Raw genomic sequence first — 17842 nt, forward strand, 5'->3', positions numbered from 1 at the left:
AGGGTACATTTCAATGATTATTTCCCCCTCTATGCAAATCACAGCACCTCGTGCAGTGACAGAACCCAAATATTCTGACTGTTAAAAAGTACCAAGGCAAAAAGATCCAACAGAAAAATAGAGCTCTGCAGTCCTGCCCAGCCTCTCTCCACGTTTTGGTTGTAGATATCAATTTCTTAATTATATATATATATTATTTTTTTCCTCTAAGAGAGACAATTTCAGGAGGAAGCTTAGCAAACCCTACTAGCACAACTCCACCCTGGCTTCTTGACTTGCTGACATACACTGTTCTGACCTGTTCCTAGATGAATGAATGCTGCTTGTAGAACAATATCTGATTATTTCATTATAGCAAAATTCAGGAGCATTAAAATCCATGTCTGTTTATGGATGCCCATGTCAGACGAAGCTCGTAAGGTGTTCATTCCCTCCTGAAGCAGCTGACGTCCTGCCACAGGCCAGCACACCAGCAGAGCAGAATGAATGCTGGCAGGTGGCGTGCCTCTATCCGTGAGCCTGAAAGCTCAGAGCTGCTCCTCTCAGTCCATTCGGGATCTCACAGTACAAAAGGAAGACAAAAATAAGTTCTTGCCAGCATCAGCACCCTCTGGCACTACGCTAGGGACAGGACAAGAACCCACGGGTGTAGCGAAGGAGGGGGGATAAGATGTGAGCTGGGGAAAGGCAGCTCCAAGGTCAGGAGCTCCAGAGCCTTGCTGCTTTCTTTCACTCAGTTGTGACTTAGAAGCCAAAACCAACAGCTTGCAAGCTGCTGTGGTTACTGGTTTTCTGATGTGATACTTTGGGCTGTTGTCTTTTGGCCACGAATGCTTCTCAACAGCAAGGCTCTATGCCTCAAAATGCTTCTAAACCCACCCGAGCTCCCCAACACAAAGTGCCGGCTCTGCTGCCTCCCCAGCCTGCAGCCCAAGCAGCCAAATCCCGATCAAATAAAGGGGAGGTTCAGAACGAGCAGCTGGCATTAATTTTTATCTATCGTATTTTCAAAACCAGAAAAGGGAAATACACACAAAAGAGTAATATAGCCTCCAAACAACACTAAAAATAACAAATCAATTATGGAATACAATCATTAGAATGCTGAGAAACCTACAAAATCATTTCTTCTCTGATGAAGTCCTGGTCTCCTCCTGCAATGTGGAGAACCAGAAGTTTTAGTGGGATTCCCTGTTCATGGAATAATTCATTGTCAGATTTAGAGGTCCCCTCCCTCAGCTCCCTTCTCCAATATATCCCTTGCCCAGCAAACACTAATTATTTTTAACATACTCATCATAAAGAAGTGTTCTTTCTCAGCTGGCTCTACGTGTGTGGTGGATATATTCCACTTTCTGGAGACCCAGGAACTATTTCCATTCTGCTTACTAGCTCGAGTAATACTCAATTCAAGGTGACAACGCTCAGTGTCTAGCTTAAAGATTGTTTTTTATGTTCATATATCAGATTTTTCTCACTGATGCAAGAATTACAGAAACATAGCATGCAATCTTTCCCCAAAATCCGTAAAACAACACAAGCTTCACATACACTGTGAAGACCAAAGCTAACCCAAAGCGCACAGGTCGTACAGATCCCTCTGGACCACAGAACCATCATCAACAGGATCACAGCTGGTATTTCCTGGGCTAAACCTGCAGTCAACAAGCTTCCAAACAGAAAATAAAGGACAAAGCAAGCTCTGCTTTATGCTCCCAGAACAAAGGGGCCTCCTTTGTTACACATGCACCACACCAGGGTTTGGGGATTTGGTTTTGTTTGTTTAAATAGAACCCAGGAAAACAGAAAATGTTTGGATTCCCAACACAACTAAGCTGCATTTGGGAGTCCTGGCAAAGCACATGAGCATCTTACAGTGAACACAAATTAAAAGCACTCAAATAGAAATGCATCTTTGTCAATGCACAGCTCCAGGCTGTTTGTTCCAAGAACAAATCCTACCCCACATTTCCACAGGCCAACTGAGGGGGTGCAAGGCAATACTCAGACCCCTACCCACAACATTGTAAACATTAAGCATTTTCCATCCTTTCCATGCTAAACAAAATGCTAAACTACAAAGTCAGATCAAGTTCAAGATGAAGTTTTGTTTTCATAGTCAAGCCATCAGCAGGTTATCATGAAATGTGGTTCAATACTTCTACTTCCAAAAGCCAAATAAATCTCAAGTAGGGAGTCAAAGCAGCAAGCATTGCAATGCAGTAGCAAACATACAGGACATCATTAAGCAGCCTAAACTCAGTCCCTTTTTCAAAACCTACCCCACTCGAGAAAAACGAGCTAAAAATCAAAAAATGTGGCTGGAACCAACTGAAGAAAAGCCCACATTTCAAGAGCTGGCTACTCTGAGCAATTAGCTGATCACTCAGTGCTGTGCTTTGTCATTTCATTGATCCTTTCAGGCTCAGTCACTTTCTAATAGCCAGGAGAATTAACAGCTACTTCTACACAAAATGTTGGTTTAAAAGTGCCAACAACTCCAGCATAAATGGCATTTCACAAAGAAGTCGTTCATTAAAAAGCAACTTGAACACCGGTACAAAGAGTTCATTGAACATTCTCTCAAAATCCAAATGCATCAGAGAAAAGTGACAAAGTTAAAACAGGGGTCAAGTGTGATGCTGAGTATCAGAGAGCCAAACTTCTTCAGTGCCTCACCTGGTTGGACTGCTCCAGCAAAACACACACAGATGTTAGAAAAACACTTGAACATAATGTATTTTCAAACATTATAGGATTTCATGGTGTTTTTTTCCCCCTCAAAGCTCAGCAGCATACACCAGCAAGACTGCCTCCTAGGCAATCCTAGGGACCTGTGGTGATACAACTTGCTATCGATGTAGTCTGAATCAATTAAAAGAGTTTACTCAATTCAATATCCTGTCTCAAACATAGGGACACGTAAAAACACTTCAGAATAAGGTGCATGAAACCTCAGAACCAAGCAATTACATATGCCCACACAGTTTCTTCCCAACTGCAAGCAGTTAGTGGTTGCCTATGCCCTGAAGCAGGAAGATTTGTATCTGTGTTAAAAACTGTTAATCTCCAATGTAACAATTAATATAGTTATTATTTGTATGCCTATCTAATCCCCACTTAAAATAACACTAGCTCTCAACAGTATCTCTAAAAATCAAAGGTCCACAAGCTAATTACATTCTCACTATTGAAAGAAACAATTCTGCATTCAGCCACAGTCCTTGCTGAGCCCTATTCAGCTTTTACTCAAGTGCTCACAGAACTATGCCCTTAGACTGCAAACTCTTTACGACAGTATTTGTAAGGCTTCTGTGTTTATAGAGCTACATAAATGAAAAAGTTGGCATCTGGACTTGAAAAATAATGAAGATAGTCTAGTATCAGCTGGGTTTGCACTGCAGAGCTGATTAAAGGCTGGTATGGGCATTTACATACATGTATGAAAACATGAACTTCCACACTTAAAAGCTCTCAATACTGTTTCTTAACTTTTCTTTACCAGAAGATGTGTATTTTACGAAGTATTTTCCAGGGTGTGCCTTTAATCAATGACACCCCTAAAAATCCCTGCTGTCTCTAACTTCTAAAAGATAATCACAGAAAAAAAAGAAAGGAAATTCCGTTTTGAACCAGTAAGCTATTTACCCAGAAATGCAACCAAATATCATGACCTGCTGCAGCACTGTCATCTCTGTCTCCTGTACATACCCTTAGCAGGAACAGGTAGCTTCTCCTTCATATTCCCTTCCACCCCTCCTCCTTATCAGCATCATACTTGATTTTAGCTTTTCGTCCCTTCCAAAGTTTTTTTGTTCCTACAGGCTCAAATCTGTCATAAAGGTTGCCTTTAAAAGCCGCTTCACTTACCTTGTCTCTGGATTATAGCCCAGTATGTAGAAAAATGAATCCACTCGAGCTTTAAACTCTCTAGCAGCAAATATGTCAGAGAAATGGGAGATATTACACTTCCCTCTGAAAGAAAGGAAAAATGGTATTAGAATTCTATCCTGAATAACAGCTATTTTAATTAAATACCAGTGCAATCTGTTTATAAAAACAGAGATCCTTATGTTCTCAAAAATGTATAAAATTTCATAAATGTAAGCCTGTTTTAACAAACATCCATGTAGATTCTTCCCATGGTAGCAAGGAAAGAAGATACAGTTACAGTGCTTCAGATTATATTCTACAAACATTCATTAATTCTCATTCAGCCAGCACACAGTCCTGAGGAGCCCCAAATTAATCAGGCAGACTAACAAACAGGATCTGCCCTGGAATCCTGAAAACGTCTTTTTCTTTTTTCCAAGGTATATACAGTTTACAAATGTATATATATATATATTTTTTTTTACAATTAAAGCTTTAAAGAAGTTTCAAAAAATTCTATTTATTTTACTTGGGAAGCCAGCTTTTTATTTAAAAAGCTATACAAAACTGCAGTTGAGAAAGTTTTTTTCTTTCTACTTTGTTTCTATAATACATGAAACACTTCCAAAATGAGAGAGCGAGCATAGGGATTTATTAGCTTGTTCTACAGCAGACTGCTAATAATTATTTTTTAATATAGCATGATAGAGACATTATCCTTGAGGTTGAGCATGAATATTAGCTGCTAGAAGTTGCATTTGACTTCCACAAGGGTTTGCTGGGCTGTTAGGATGCAACAGCTGCCCACGCTCTGTCACCCAATGCATTGCAATTCACTGTAGCCAAGTAAACCAGATCAGGGGAGAGCAGAAACAAATGGGCACAAGCCCAAGAGTTTGTGCTTTTTAACTAAACTTGATTCGGTGCAATCAAGTATGAGATTTTGTTCTGTTTCAGCATGTCAAGCTTTCTGGTATTAATACAGATAGCCTTCTTTTCACCTGTATTTACTGAATTGTGTTTGTGATTATAAATAGCTGCTGTGGGGCTTATTAAACATAGCAAAAAAGGTTTGCCTCTCTTGGTTATAGCTGAAAAGCACTGCCACCAGCACAAGGTGAATATTTTACCTGTAGTAACGGTGGATCTGTTTGCCTACTCTTCTCAGCACAGAAGTATACTTCAGTACTGCATACGTGAAAAACTGCCCTAGAAAGTTGGCCAAGATGCTAAGCTTGCTTCCCTTCCTAATCTTTGGGAAGGCTTCCCGTCAACAGTGGCTAAGGACAGCTTGGCTCTGAAACATGAGCCCTTGTGCACATCATCAGCTACTGCAAGAGAGGGAAAGGCACCAGGAGGGCTGGTAAGGTGAGCAAGTGGCTGTCTTGTAAGACCAAATCGATCTGGCTGTCCTGAGAGCTGGGGCTGCAGAACTGTCCCTGCGTCTGCCTAATTCCCAGTCAATTGCCTTCCTAGCAAGCGGCAAAGCAGCACTGAATCGTGCACAAGTCACACCAGGTTGGACTGGGACATTAACAAGGTCTATAATTGAGACCTCACACACAGAAATGCTGGAAAACAAACTTATTTGCTAGTGTTATCCCTTGGTGTCCTGAACCTAGCTTCCTAGTTTGCTCACTTCGAAAGAAAAGGGATATTTGTTTTGATAGTTACCATGAAAATCTCATTTAAAAAGAATTCTGGGGTAAACTGATTTAGCTTCCTTCCAATAATTCATCTGGCAGTCAGTAATAACCACTGTCCAGATGAGCTTATATTAGCTATTTTCATGCAAGCAATACACAGCTTTTCAGAAAAATAGCACTACAGATTACTACAAAGCTTCAACACGTAGGTAAAAAGGCTGTAGCTTCTATTACACATTCCCACAGGAATCCACAAGTATCCTCAAGTTACATTTTTCCACTGGTTAGAGCAGAAGATTGGAAGTTACAGTCACTGGTTTTATTTCCTAGTTTGTCATCAACTCATTGTGTGACCAGAGCCATTTGTTTGCAGAGGGCACAGATATCATCTCATTTTATAGGAAATTAGAATTTCAAGTTAACCTTTCTTTCAGGCATCACAATGTATTTTGCCTACTGCGTGCTCTCAGACTGGAAGAACACCACGTTCGCTTGCCCTTATGTCTTGTGCACTGAAAATTACTTGGAAGCATTAATCACAATTTGCTAAAAACATGCAACAAAATCAAATCTTTATCCTGCAGAAGTGCATCCTCCCAATTATCGGCATCTTTAGGTACCATATACAAGCCTGTAAGAATGATAGAAAGTATGAAAAATCCAAAACAGTGAAACCTTATGTCAAAAAAGATAAATAAAATGAGCCATCTGAGAGGTGCCTATGGTATGCATTTCCAAACAAAAAAGATAAAACCAAAGAAGGCTGAGAAAGCGACTAGGTTAGGATGTCAGCAGCCTTCACTCCTTTTAGAAGGGAAGAAGAGATTGTTATTTTTCGAGTCTGCTCGGTACATGCAAACATCCATTTAAATCTTTTCTTTATGCAAGAGAACATAAAATATTTCCATGAAAATTCCACACTCAGAGTTCAGATTCCCCGTTTAAGAGGACAATTAGATTTCAGAGTGGCTCCATCAGGCCAGCCCGCCTCTGTTAGCTTGTTCCTTAACGCTGGCTACCTTCTGTAACAGAAAAAAAAGGGCGCTGTGGAATTTCACAGGATTACAGTACACCACTGGAATTTTTCAAGTTTATCACAAGCCCTCTAATATGCAAATCAAAGCCTTTTTTCCCACCCTTGTAACAGAAGTGGCAGCTAGTTTGTCTTCGAGTGGCTTCAGCAAAGTGACTCGGAACAAAGAAAACGTCTCCAGATGGTTCTGGCGAAACACCATCTGAGCATTATTAGCAGGGAGATTATTCAATTCGCATCTCCTCGCACGTATGGCATGTTGAAAACCTGCTAAAAAATAATGCCTCACTCTGCCTATTTTAAAACACGAAGTCACAGTGCGTCCCCTCTGCCTGGCCAAAGGTTAGCAACTCCAGTTAAGACCTGAGCGGGCAAAGAGAGCCGCAGCCCCCAGGGAAGGGCAGATAGTCCAGAGAACAATACCGGAGCCCATTACCTCCCGTCTGCACAGCCAGCTTTTAATGGAGCTCTCAGCTGAGCTTCAACAATGACAAGTGCCTCAGAGCAAAGTCTTTAATGCAATTTATCAGGGCTGCATACTAACAGTCACTTTGCAAAGAGCTGCTATTGTTAATGGCAAAATCAAACACAGAGGAGGGAAGGGTAGTATTTCTGCAGGAACTAGCAATAATCTAAATTGGCAATGATGGGAAACAATATCTTCTGAGCAACATTGATTAACTGAGATTAAAATGAGATTGCAGAATTACAGCTCCTTTTTGAACGAGAACAGATAACACAAGTTAATTACTGCAGGAGACGAGGAGAAAGCTGAGCAGTATGCTAATGATCCCCAACAAAACCAGAGACAGGGCACCTCGCTCTGTTCTCATCCATCTCAGAGACGCTGCACCACGTCCTCTGGAGCTTACCTGAGGGCAGCAGCGTGGTACGTGTCGACATAATCTGAAATGAAGAGCTCTCGATTCTTGATAACTGGGTCTGTAATAACAAGCTCTCGTCCAGAGTCTGCCAGAAAGCAAAAACAGAAAACCCCACACCAAGACGTTAGCTGCAGTCTGAAAGCATTCGCCTTTGCCATTTGGCAGGTATTTCTTACAGGTCAAAGTGGAAGGATGTTTCTCAAACGCACATTGCTCAGCGTTACAATGGCAAACACTCAAATTGCTTACATGGCCTGTGGGGTATGGAAACCATGTGGTTATTTCCCATAGTTTTTACAGGGGAATTCACCTGCTGTATATCAGAAGGGAAGGTGCCTTACGGGCACTGGATGGCACCTTATCCACTAGCCAGTAAATCCTGTCCTACATAGGAAGAGCTTAGCAAATTTATCACTGACTTTTGGGTTCTGGGTTAACATTTTGGTTTGCATGTTTTATTTCTAGCCTTCAATTAAATTTTGACAGCCCTGCTTAGTGCTCCAACGGATACATATTGGCATTCAGAGTCAAATACAGAAAACACAGCATTAACTAAAAACTAGAAGACAACTTTTTTTCCATGACTTCCTTAATGATAACCCTCGAAAAAGGCACAAAAATACTTTTCCTCATCTACAAGGGTGCCACATAAAAAAGCAGCCACATTATCAATAGATGTGCACTTTTTGACATTGTGCCTATAACATATTTGTTAATAGTCTCAAATGAATTAGTGAAAAGTAATTTTTGTGCAGCTTTTGCTAAAGACACAGGCAAAATGTCTTTAATGCCTCCAAAAACAAGAAGTTATGCCCAGCTTTGTAATGTCATGCATCAAAAAGCTGCCGTGTTGCATATGTTAAGCATCAATTTTGCCATCGCAGTTCACCTTTGAGCATCTTCAGAATCTTAACAGTTGCCTCAAGGAAACTCCCCAGTAACAGTAGAAATGTTATGTCTCCCCTAGAGGCAGGAGATAAATGACACTGGAATATGTACTGAAGTTTCCTTCTCTGCTGCTATTAAACCCAAGACCACGCTTGCTTTTGTAAGGAGAAAAGGGGAGAACTCAGCTAAGGTGTTTCAGTGACATCCCTTACTGCAGTATTAATGAAAGTGAGCAGGCAGACATACAAGGTAAAGCTTCAAAAGGAGTTCTCATGACAGCACAGCAGAATCAAGAGAAGAGATTCACAATTTCTTTACACAACTTGTCTCCGGACAGTTAGGTATTAGTACGCTGTCCAGAAGGGCTACAAAGCATCCAACGTTATTTTTCTTTTCTAAGACATTAGTCTAATACCACACAGATTTAAATCATACCTGAAAGACATCTGATTATAGCTATGGTCACAGGACATAGACTGGTTAGGACAAAGCAAACCCTATCAGCCATCTTCCAATGCATTATTCTCAGCAAGAGTCCTTGCTTCACATCCCTCTGCAAGGGTTCTTGCTTTCTGGGCTGTTAAAACTTCACATTCAGAGTACAAGTAAAGAAGGCCTTCCTCTAGAGAGCCTAACTTACCATTCTCATTGTGTCTGTCCTGAACCAAATGCTGATAGACTGAATCTGGGACTTCAGACTGGCGATAGTACCATTTGACATTCATAAGGAGATGGTCCCGTTTACTCTGAAAAAGAAGGTCTAAAGGCATTACTAACAAGGAAATCAGACCACAGCTGACACAATCTTCTACAGTACAAAATCACAGAAGAAGATCTGAGGTGAGACCCAGAAGGGAGGAAAGCAGATTTCTATGGCAATGAACCAAGGGCAGTGTGCTAATGAGACAGATTGACTTTCAACCTTAGAGACAACAGCAACCTACTCTGTTTTCATGCAGCTCTATCTCTCGGTAAATAGAAGGGAGTCATTCACAAAAAAAAAAAAAAAAAAAAAAAAAAAAAAAAAAAAAAAAACAAGGAGAGGAAGGAATCAGGAAAGGACTTCAATTTTTGGCCTCATGCAGCATTATCTTAGTTGGCTAATTCCTACATATAAAATTAATTTAGTGCCAAACACAGGAAAAAGAACACCAATCCCAGCACAATTCAATGTCACCACTCTTAACTGTTGTAACCAGCAAATACCAAGGACAGATGGTTTCAGACATGACCGTAAAAGTTCCCTACTATGCTTTCTTATACAAAAGAGGAGGAGGATGCTCTTCAATCGCAGTAATTACAGGCTCCGGCTGCTTCCGTCCCTACCTCCAAGCCAACAGCAAGATTTACACAAAGCCATCTTCCTCAAGGGCTCCTCGTCTATTTGAGAGCCCAGCTACCAGTTGGTTGTTCTTAGAAGGAAACCAGAACATAAATACCACTTGAAAATAATTTTTAGATCAAGTCATTACAGAGTCTGCTCCGGTTTATCTTTGAAACTCGTGGTCGTCGACTCTTCCTCCCACCCAAACACTCGGAGTTCCTCTGATTCTTCCCCCAAGAATGGGAGGAAGGCCGAAAGGGAAGCGAGCATTCCTTCGGAGTGATGCAACTGCCAGCACCGCTGGGTTTCTGGGCTAGGGTTCTCTGCATCCCTCTACGACCAGCCTTAACACTCCCATTTAACAGTTAAGTCACAGGTTATTGGACCAGAGAGCTCTTATTGTCTCCTCTGGCCACATCAAGTCTGGTTATTACAACCATTTCCACCATTTATGCTCAACAGAAAACATGAAAATCCTCCCATTAAAGGCAGCTCTTGAAGCCTTTGACTAAAACCACACGTAATACCACAAAAAAACTGCTAGTGGCAGCATTGTGCCAGAAAAAAGTTTCCTAACTAACCCAGCACGACCACATGTGCTGTGCACCGAGTGCCTCAAAAACCACTCCAGACCACACTGAGCATATTTGCACTGTAGGGAAGAAACCCCTTTTTATTTATTTATATTTTAAATAACAGATTTGCAGTTTATAGACAACAAACTTGTCTAATGCTTGGAAGAAATCAAATGGGCGAGTCTGGGAGGCAAAAAGGATTTATGCTGCCTGCTGAACAAGGCTCTGTGCATCACCACCTCTACCAACAGCCTCCAAAATCTGAAGGCAGAAAGAAATTCCGTGTGGATGTTTTGTTACCCTCTTGCTAAGAGTTCATAAATTGCATTAGTGCTAACGAGGACTGCGTGTTACAAAGACAGGAAGCATTATCTCAGCGTTAGCTTCGCTCTGCAAATTCTCTTTGTTTCCTAGCGGAGGAAGAGCACCCAAAATGTGCGACACAAAGCCAGGGAAGCACTCACCAGGCATCACTTCGGGGCTCTAAAAGCAGCCAGTTTTGGTCCTCTTGGGTTATTCAGCACAGCCTGATGTCTTCCAAACAACAGCTCCAAGGAGCACAGTAAAGGAGAACTAAGTGCCTACGCATACTCCTTCTTCCATGAAGAAGGAAGACAACAAAATATACTAAATTCTGGTGGTGGTGGTAGCGTATTTGAACACAGAAATGTTCAGAGGTTAGAAGAGAAGGATGGCACATACTGATGTTCATCTACAAACGAAATCACTGCAAACCCGAGCAACCACCAGCAGGCAACAGGAGAGATGTGAGCTGAGGGAAAGAAGACACCATCACATCCTAGCCAACAAGAGCTGGTCACGGAGAGGACAAAGGTAGAGAGGGATGAATGAGTGGCTTCAGCCTCAGATGTACCCTTACGGTGATTCTGCTACAAGAGAATGGTTTGGGGGAAAAAACAGAAGAGTGACAATGTCGTGTGAAGGCGCATCCTTCACTCACAATATGTGAGAACACGTTACAGCAAAGGGAAGGAGCGAGGGAGAGATCAAAACTGTCAGAGGCTTTCATCATCTTGACATCCCATACAGAGCTACGAGCTGGGAGGTCACGGCTTTAGTTTGGATTAGGCCAAGACTGTAAAGGAGGTGCAATCACTCAGCTTCCCTGTCTTGGTTTCTTGCTACATCACAGAAGAGCACAGGGCTCTGAGCAGCTCTGGGATGAGGCTACAGCCAGCACTTACCAAGCATCCTGATAGACTTGGAGAAAAGAAATGCGGGGCTGAGTCAATGCTTCTCCACTCACTGCCGCAAGGCCTGCCTCGTTCTCTCCCCTCTTCCCAAGAGACCCTCCCAGTTTGTCACCAACACAAAAAGAAAAGGTTTTGGCGGCTGCTGAAGACGCTGGTCACTGTATGCAGCAACCTCCTATGCTGGTAACTTATCAAACACAAAGTTCGTGAAGCTGGTGCTTTAAATGAATTAAAAGCTACAAGGAGAGATGAACACGGCCCATCCAAATAAGTACACCAGAAACTATCAGATTAACACCCTTCGGAACAGAAGGCAGCACCAGGCAGCAGCAAACACCACCACCTGCAACTGAGGTGTGCAAGGAACCCTTTTGCTTTTTTAAAAACAAAAATCTCTAGGCTGACAGAACTAAAAATACGCTGCCAAAGCAACACGCTGCTCCTTGTGCTCTGCTGGTATCGGCTGGGGCAGCTGGGTGGGGAGGGTTTTGGGGTTTGTTGGGTTTCTCGTTTGATTTGTTTGGGGCAGTTATGCAATCAAAGCTCCTTCCTAAATACCTTTTTACCATGATTGCTGCTTTTTGTCCAATTAATTTAAAAGCTTCATTTTGAGAAGTATTTTCTCTGCTATCCGCCATGCACGATTGGGGGTTTTAAACCCAAAGTTTCAATTTTCCTCAAAACACAGAGCGTCTGTCGGAATCTTGTGCTTCACATTTACATCCTTCCTCGCATTCCTAGACATGCTGTTTTGTCAGCCAGCTCTCTAAATATGTATGTCATTTACAGAGCAGACTATCCTCAGAGGTGTCAGGACGCCAACTTCTGTGATAGACTAGTTATTTTAGAGCGACACGAACACAAAAGAGCAAGTGTCCTCTAGTTTATAAAGTGTTACTATATATTTTTTTTTAACACCATTACATGCGGAGACTACAGATAGTCGCATGTCAAATTCAGACTTGCAGAAATCACAGAAATGACAAGAGCTTTAAAGTGTCTTTCAGCTCTAAATAGATCCCTGGTGCTACAAAACTCCATTCTCCCCATAAATAAAAACACTGTCGCTGCAGTGCTCACAAAGTACTCACTTGGAGGGGAGGTTGATGCTCTTGCCCCCCCCAACACATTTTTTTTTAAAGCATGAACCAATTTTGGACATTCAACAGGATAAAACCTGTAACTGGATTAAAGCATCCCAGTCTGCCGACACCTGGCCACCCATTTCAAAATGAACCTCTTTAAAAGGAAGGGGGGAAAATTAAAAGGAAGGGGGGGAAAAAAGTCCTGCGGGTTCTCTTCCAAGCCACCTCCGTGCTGATTTCCACAGCATGTGTGACATCTCCGAGGTGCCAATTTCCTTCTAAAGCACTCGAAAACAGAGCTACAGCACATTACGATTCCCCTCTGAAGGGTTTGCCCGGTCTCTTCCCAGGGTTATGACCAACCTCATCGTGCACATGGCCACAGATGTCCTGCAGATCCTCGCAGAGGGATTTCAGCAGCATCCTTCATTACTCGCCTTATTTAGATCCCCTGCTCAATCACAACTAGCTGGGGAAGCAACGCACCAAATGCTGGCGCTGACAGATGGGCACGCTGGAGTGGGCGAGCGGTGGCTGCTTCAAAGAAACAAACAGCAAAATGGAAACACAGAAAAGAACATCTTTCCTTTCCAACGTGTTTTCAACAATGCATTTTTTTAATCAGAGAAAAAAAAATCATTTTTTCCCTATCAGAAAAAAAAAATGGTGTGATTAATTCTAAGCTACCAGGGTTCTCGGCATTATTTTAATAGATGTTGAATATTTTAACAGTGACTCCACTGCTCAAAATAAATGCCTCACACTCACAGAAACTCCAGCCCCACAATGCTGGTTCAAATGGAGATACTTCATTTTTAACGCTGTAAATTAACCCACTCCTTTGGGACAGCGTTTGTCGTCCCCCCAAAATTATTTTCCTGCATGCAAGCAGCCCTAACGACGCTCCGTGACTCTGCAGCAGCCTGCCTCCAATGGCAGCAGTAATGGGACTTGCTGTGGTTATCGATCCCTCAGCCTTCCCTGCCAACTTGCTACCTGTATTTCTACCACTCACTCACTCCTGACATTTATTATCAGGGTGGGGAAGGGATCAGGAGCAGCCACACGAGATCCCCTGGGAAATAAAGAGCGAGGGGACACCTGCGAGACCATTTGGAAACCAGGAGCCACAAACACAGCCAGGGTCACTTCTTCCACTTCGCTGCAGCACGTGTAATTTCATGCTCTCAGGATATCTTCTTCTGGGCTGCTTTCTAATTAAATAAGAAGAAATCTGAACAGCTGCTGAAGCCAAGGAAATCCAGCTTGGAAATGCAGAGGTCATTACCACAACCGAATGTTATTTTTGCAGCCTGATTATTTCATTTAGCTGCACGCATATTACCAGCTATCTGCAGCACTTCTTCCCAACGGGAGCACTGTCCAAAAGTGCGAGCCATCGACGTGCAGCAGGGAACCCAAACGTGGCACAAGCGCAGGGCAATGTGCTCTTTAATCCCCTCCAACACGAGGACCCCTGCTCGGCTCCTGCCCTCTTAACCCGGACCGACACAAAGCCCGCAACCTTTCCACCCGTTAGCGTTATCTAATGACTGCTCCAGCTACAAGAGCTTTTCTAATAGAAACATGCCTTGATGGCTTATCTCGGCGCACAAGGCAGGCCACAAAGCACCCTCGGCTTGATTGAGCGCGGTAATGGCAGGCAGGAAATGAGAAGGCTTGGTTAAGCCGCGGATAATCGATCAGTGTATTCAGTCAAGTGTGAGCTGAGCTGGGAATAAGCTGCCTGGGGTATCAAATATTGCTGTTTCCAGGGTAAAGGCCCATTTCTGTGATCTATGTAGGAGAAAGAATAATTTATTGACAAAACAATACAGGATTTTTTTTCACCGTGTCTTGCTCTTGACATTTTGCGATTGTTTACAGCAGGAATTTCTCTGGTGCCCCTTTTCTTCACACGCTGAACGGATGAAACGGCTTCTGGGATTCATGAAGTCACCTCCGTGTGCTGGGAATTAATTCAGCCTCGTGTACAAATAACTCCGGGATGTAAAACAGGGCTCTGCCTTGCCTTCCCCTGAACCACCAGCCCGTACCCCTGCGCCTTCAGGGATGCACCACTCCCGGGGGCTCTGCAAGCAACGCGGTGCCTGGGCTCCGAGCTGCTCTGCACTCCCCAAAACATCTCCTCTTCTTCAACATTTGAGGCAGAACTGTTTGCAAACACGCTAAGCAGTACGGCCAGGTTATTTGCAGACAGTTGCTTCCCGCAGGAGGAGAAGGGAAAGGCAGAAAGCCCTACAAACACACCTGTAAGTCAGCCCCACGTACCCACGTGTGAGTAGGAAGCTGCCATCTGCTTGCCCGCACCTTTTAGCACTTGCTCGGCACCGACCTTCCTCTGCAAAGCCCTAAAACACAACTCCTTAGTGCACGGCTCGTTTTGTGCACTGAGGGGAGATGGATGCGTCGCCAGGAACTCCAAATCCAGCCACCGAGGCTGAAGCCTTTCTAAAAACACCAGGTGATGTGTTACTTAGCCGCATGTTAATTCACGGGAGCTGCCATATGTTGTCTCCAACGTGGGCGGTTTGGCATTAGAGTTGCTAGACGGTCTTAGAAAAAAAAACTACACTTGAGATCAGAAGAGGCACACTCGAATCCCGCTGTAATGCCATGTTAGGGACACAACGGGTTCAGGGCAGCAACACCAGGGCACGTATGGCCTGGTAGGATGAGGAAGACCCACCAGAAATAGCCCACAAATAGCACTAGGGGTTGGCATTGGCCTTAGCGAATTAAGGCTGCCTCATAGGGATGTAGGTCAGCACGGGATTTCGTTGTCCTCCAGCTAGATGTGCTTTTAAGACAAAAGCTCAAACCGAGCTGAGTGCATTTCCTCTTCCCTCTGTCTGCTCCTCACAGCCCTGCCCCCCAAAACCCCTACAGAAATCAATACAGAATAAGAGTTACCAACCAACTCTTGCTTTTTTTTTTTTTTAGTGCCACTCATAAATCTTCCCTTCCCCCATGCTCTCTGCTTTCCAGATGTCCAAAACATCCGGAAATAATTCAGCCCGAACCAACCCCGCTCACCCCAGAGCCGATACGCCGCTAATTCAAACCAAAAGGTGACCCCGCACCGCTCCACCCCGGGGCCCTGCTGCGTCGGGAGGCTCCCCCCATGCAGTCAGCTCACCTCCTGCAGGCACCAGCTACGTGCTCACAGCCTGGACACGACCTTTGGTAGGAGATGGGGCACATCAGCCATGCTCTGAGTGGCCAAACAGTCCTGCAGAAGAGCAGGGTCAAGAAGGAGGCGAGCTGGGCGCTGCTATAGCCAGACCTCAGAGAGGATAACCCTCTCTACCCTACCGGCTCTAGGACCTGGCTGCAGACCTGTAGAAGATGCTCTTTCAGTCCCTCCACCCTACTTTCTGCTCATTCTGTTCTCACTGCTTTGAAATCCACGTCCTCTCGTCATCTGCTTCCCAGCGAGCCGCGGAGGGGTGCATGTCGGCAGGTCCACCCGACGCTGAGAGGCCGACACTGCTCGCACTGAATGCCAGTGACAGGATATCTGTGGGTTAGGCACCATATGAAAGGGAAACACGAGGAACAAATGAAAACACCACGAGACAAGGAGCCCTTCCTCGCCAGGACCTCAGCCCCAGAGAACAGCTGTAACAAGCCGCTTGCCACGAGCCACCAAGTTACGCCTGCCTACACCTGGGGAAAAAAAATCTAGAAAGCAACTGAGAAATAGCACACTGAAATGGTGTTCTGAGGTTTTATTTGAAATGTTTTCAAAGGACAAGTAACTACCTGAAGTCTTGTCCTTTTACCGTATTTCTTAATGGCACAGGGCCATTAAAACGTAGCACAAAGCCCCCTGCTGCCTGCCGAGGCTGAAGAACAACCACGGACGGCTCCTTGTTCCCTGTGTCCTTGAGATCCCACTCCCCAACAAACCATCATCCTCCTCCGTGAGATTATACACGAGGCCAGCTGGGACCAAGCAAGAAACAGCTCTTTGCAGTCTTTGCCTGAGTTATTTGTGTTTTTGACCCAAATTCCCAAACCATTTTCTTCCTCACCGGCACTTAGAAGTAAATGCCACATTCCCTGCTTGTAGCTGGTGGCAGAAACGGAGGACCAGAGCCACCTAAACCTCACAATACATCAATTATCAGAGATTAAATATATATTCAGTCACAGGCCTTTAGCAGCTGAACAACCCAGAAAGCTGAACTAAACCCAGCCTCATTTGGGTTTTCAAGGAGAAAAAAAAGGACGCGACTTATTTTAGGTCACGACCACAAGATATTTGTGCATTTAAAACAAACGGCAGTGTTTCCACCATAAACTTTTTAGCTTTACTAGAAACAAAGCTGCTTTCTGTGGCAAGACCCAGCAAGTTCCCTGTTTACATATAAATGAAATGCACCTAAGCACACCGCCACCCTTGTAACTCCTCTGCAATTCTGACACGAGATAATCTCATCTCATGGAAAAAAAAAAAAGAAAAAAGCAGTTATGCTTAAAAACCGGCTTGCTTAAAATCAAACTATCATAAGATCTTTGACGAAGGTTCCGGGTCATTGCTTACTATCTCATTTAAGCCCTCTGTGGTATCTTTCTGCTCCGTTTCCCTTTTATGTCCTTTGAATCCCATCTGTGGTTCACGGTGTCAGAGTAACCGCAGCGCCTCGGCGCACAGCTCCCCCGAGGAAGCCTGCTTCAGCCTAGCTGCTGGGGCTGGAAGGCAGCATGCCCACCCACCTCACCACCTTTAGAAAACCCTCTTGGGTTCAAAAAAGCCTTCCCCTTCATGCCAAATGCTCCTTTTTGGGGGATAACAAGCAGCCACCCGTGCTGCTCCTGCAAGTCCCGGCCTGCCTGGGGTGCAAGAGCTGTGCCGAAGGACTCGGCGATGCCCAGGACGCGGCGTGGCTGCCCCCAGCCACCATCAAAGCGATGGAGATATCCCTTCTCCACCACCATTTCTACTGGTAGCATGGCAGCCCCGTACACAAAACATTTGGCAGGGTGGCTGCGACCCTCCTGAACACGCTGCCTGATCGCACGGCTGTACATCACACGCACCCCGTGTCAAGCATAATAAGGGAACAGCTACCTAACAACTCATGGCATTACAGATGCATTTAGCTAATCATTGAATATATGCTCTGGTAATTAAATTCCATTAAGGTGTTTTTTTTTTTTGAGCATTATCCTAAAGAGGAGCAATAGTGAAGCGAAGCTAGCATTGAGACCACGCCTGACACTTGCCATGAAGAGTCATTGATAGGGCACAGCTCCCATCAAACTGCTCAGCACCACCAGCACCATCCGTCCC

The 17842-nt window shown here is 44.1% G+C and overlaps 1 protein-coding gene across 4 annotated transcripts in view; it reads right to left on the reverse strand.

Moving 5' to 3' along the window:
* The window catches only part of RERE (arginine-glutamic acid dipeptide repeats), a 222880-nt gene that overhangs the window by 99172 nt on the left and 105866 nt on the right, over nucleotides 1-17842 (reverse strand). For all 4 annotated transcript variants that reach the window (XM_084300172.1, XM_084300171.1, XM_084300169.1 and 1 more), the window contains exons 4-6: nucleotides 8965-9070; nucleotides 7425-7521; nucleotides 3871-3975 (exon numbers count right to left, since the gene is read on the reverse strand). In XM_084300172.1, the coding sequence (XP_084156298.1) occupies nucleotides 3871-3975; nucleotides 7425-7521; nucleotides 8965-9070 (308 nt within the window). The remainder of the gene's footprint in view (nucleotides 1-3870; nucleotides 3976-7424; nucleotides 7522-8964; nucleotides 9071-17842) is intronic.

This window comes from Netta rufina (assembly GCF_964035555.1).
Source record: "Netta rufina genome assembly, chromosome: 22".
Taxonomy (NCBI): Eukaryota; Metazoa; Chordata; class Aves; order Anseriformes; family Anatidae; genus Netta; species Netta rufina.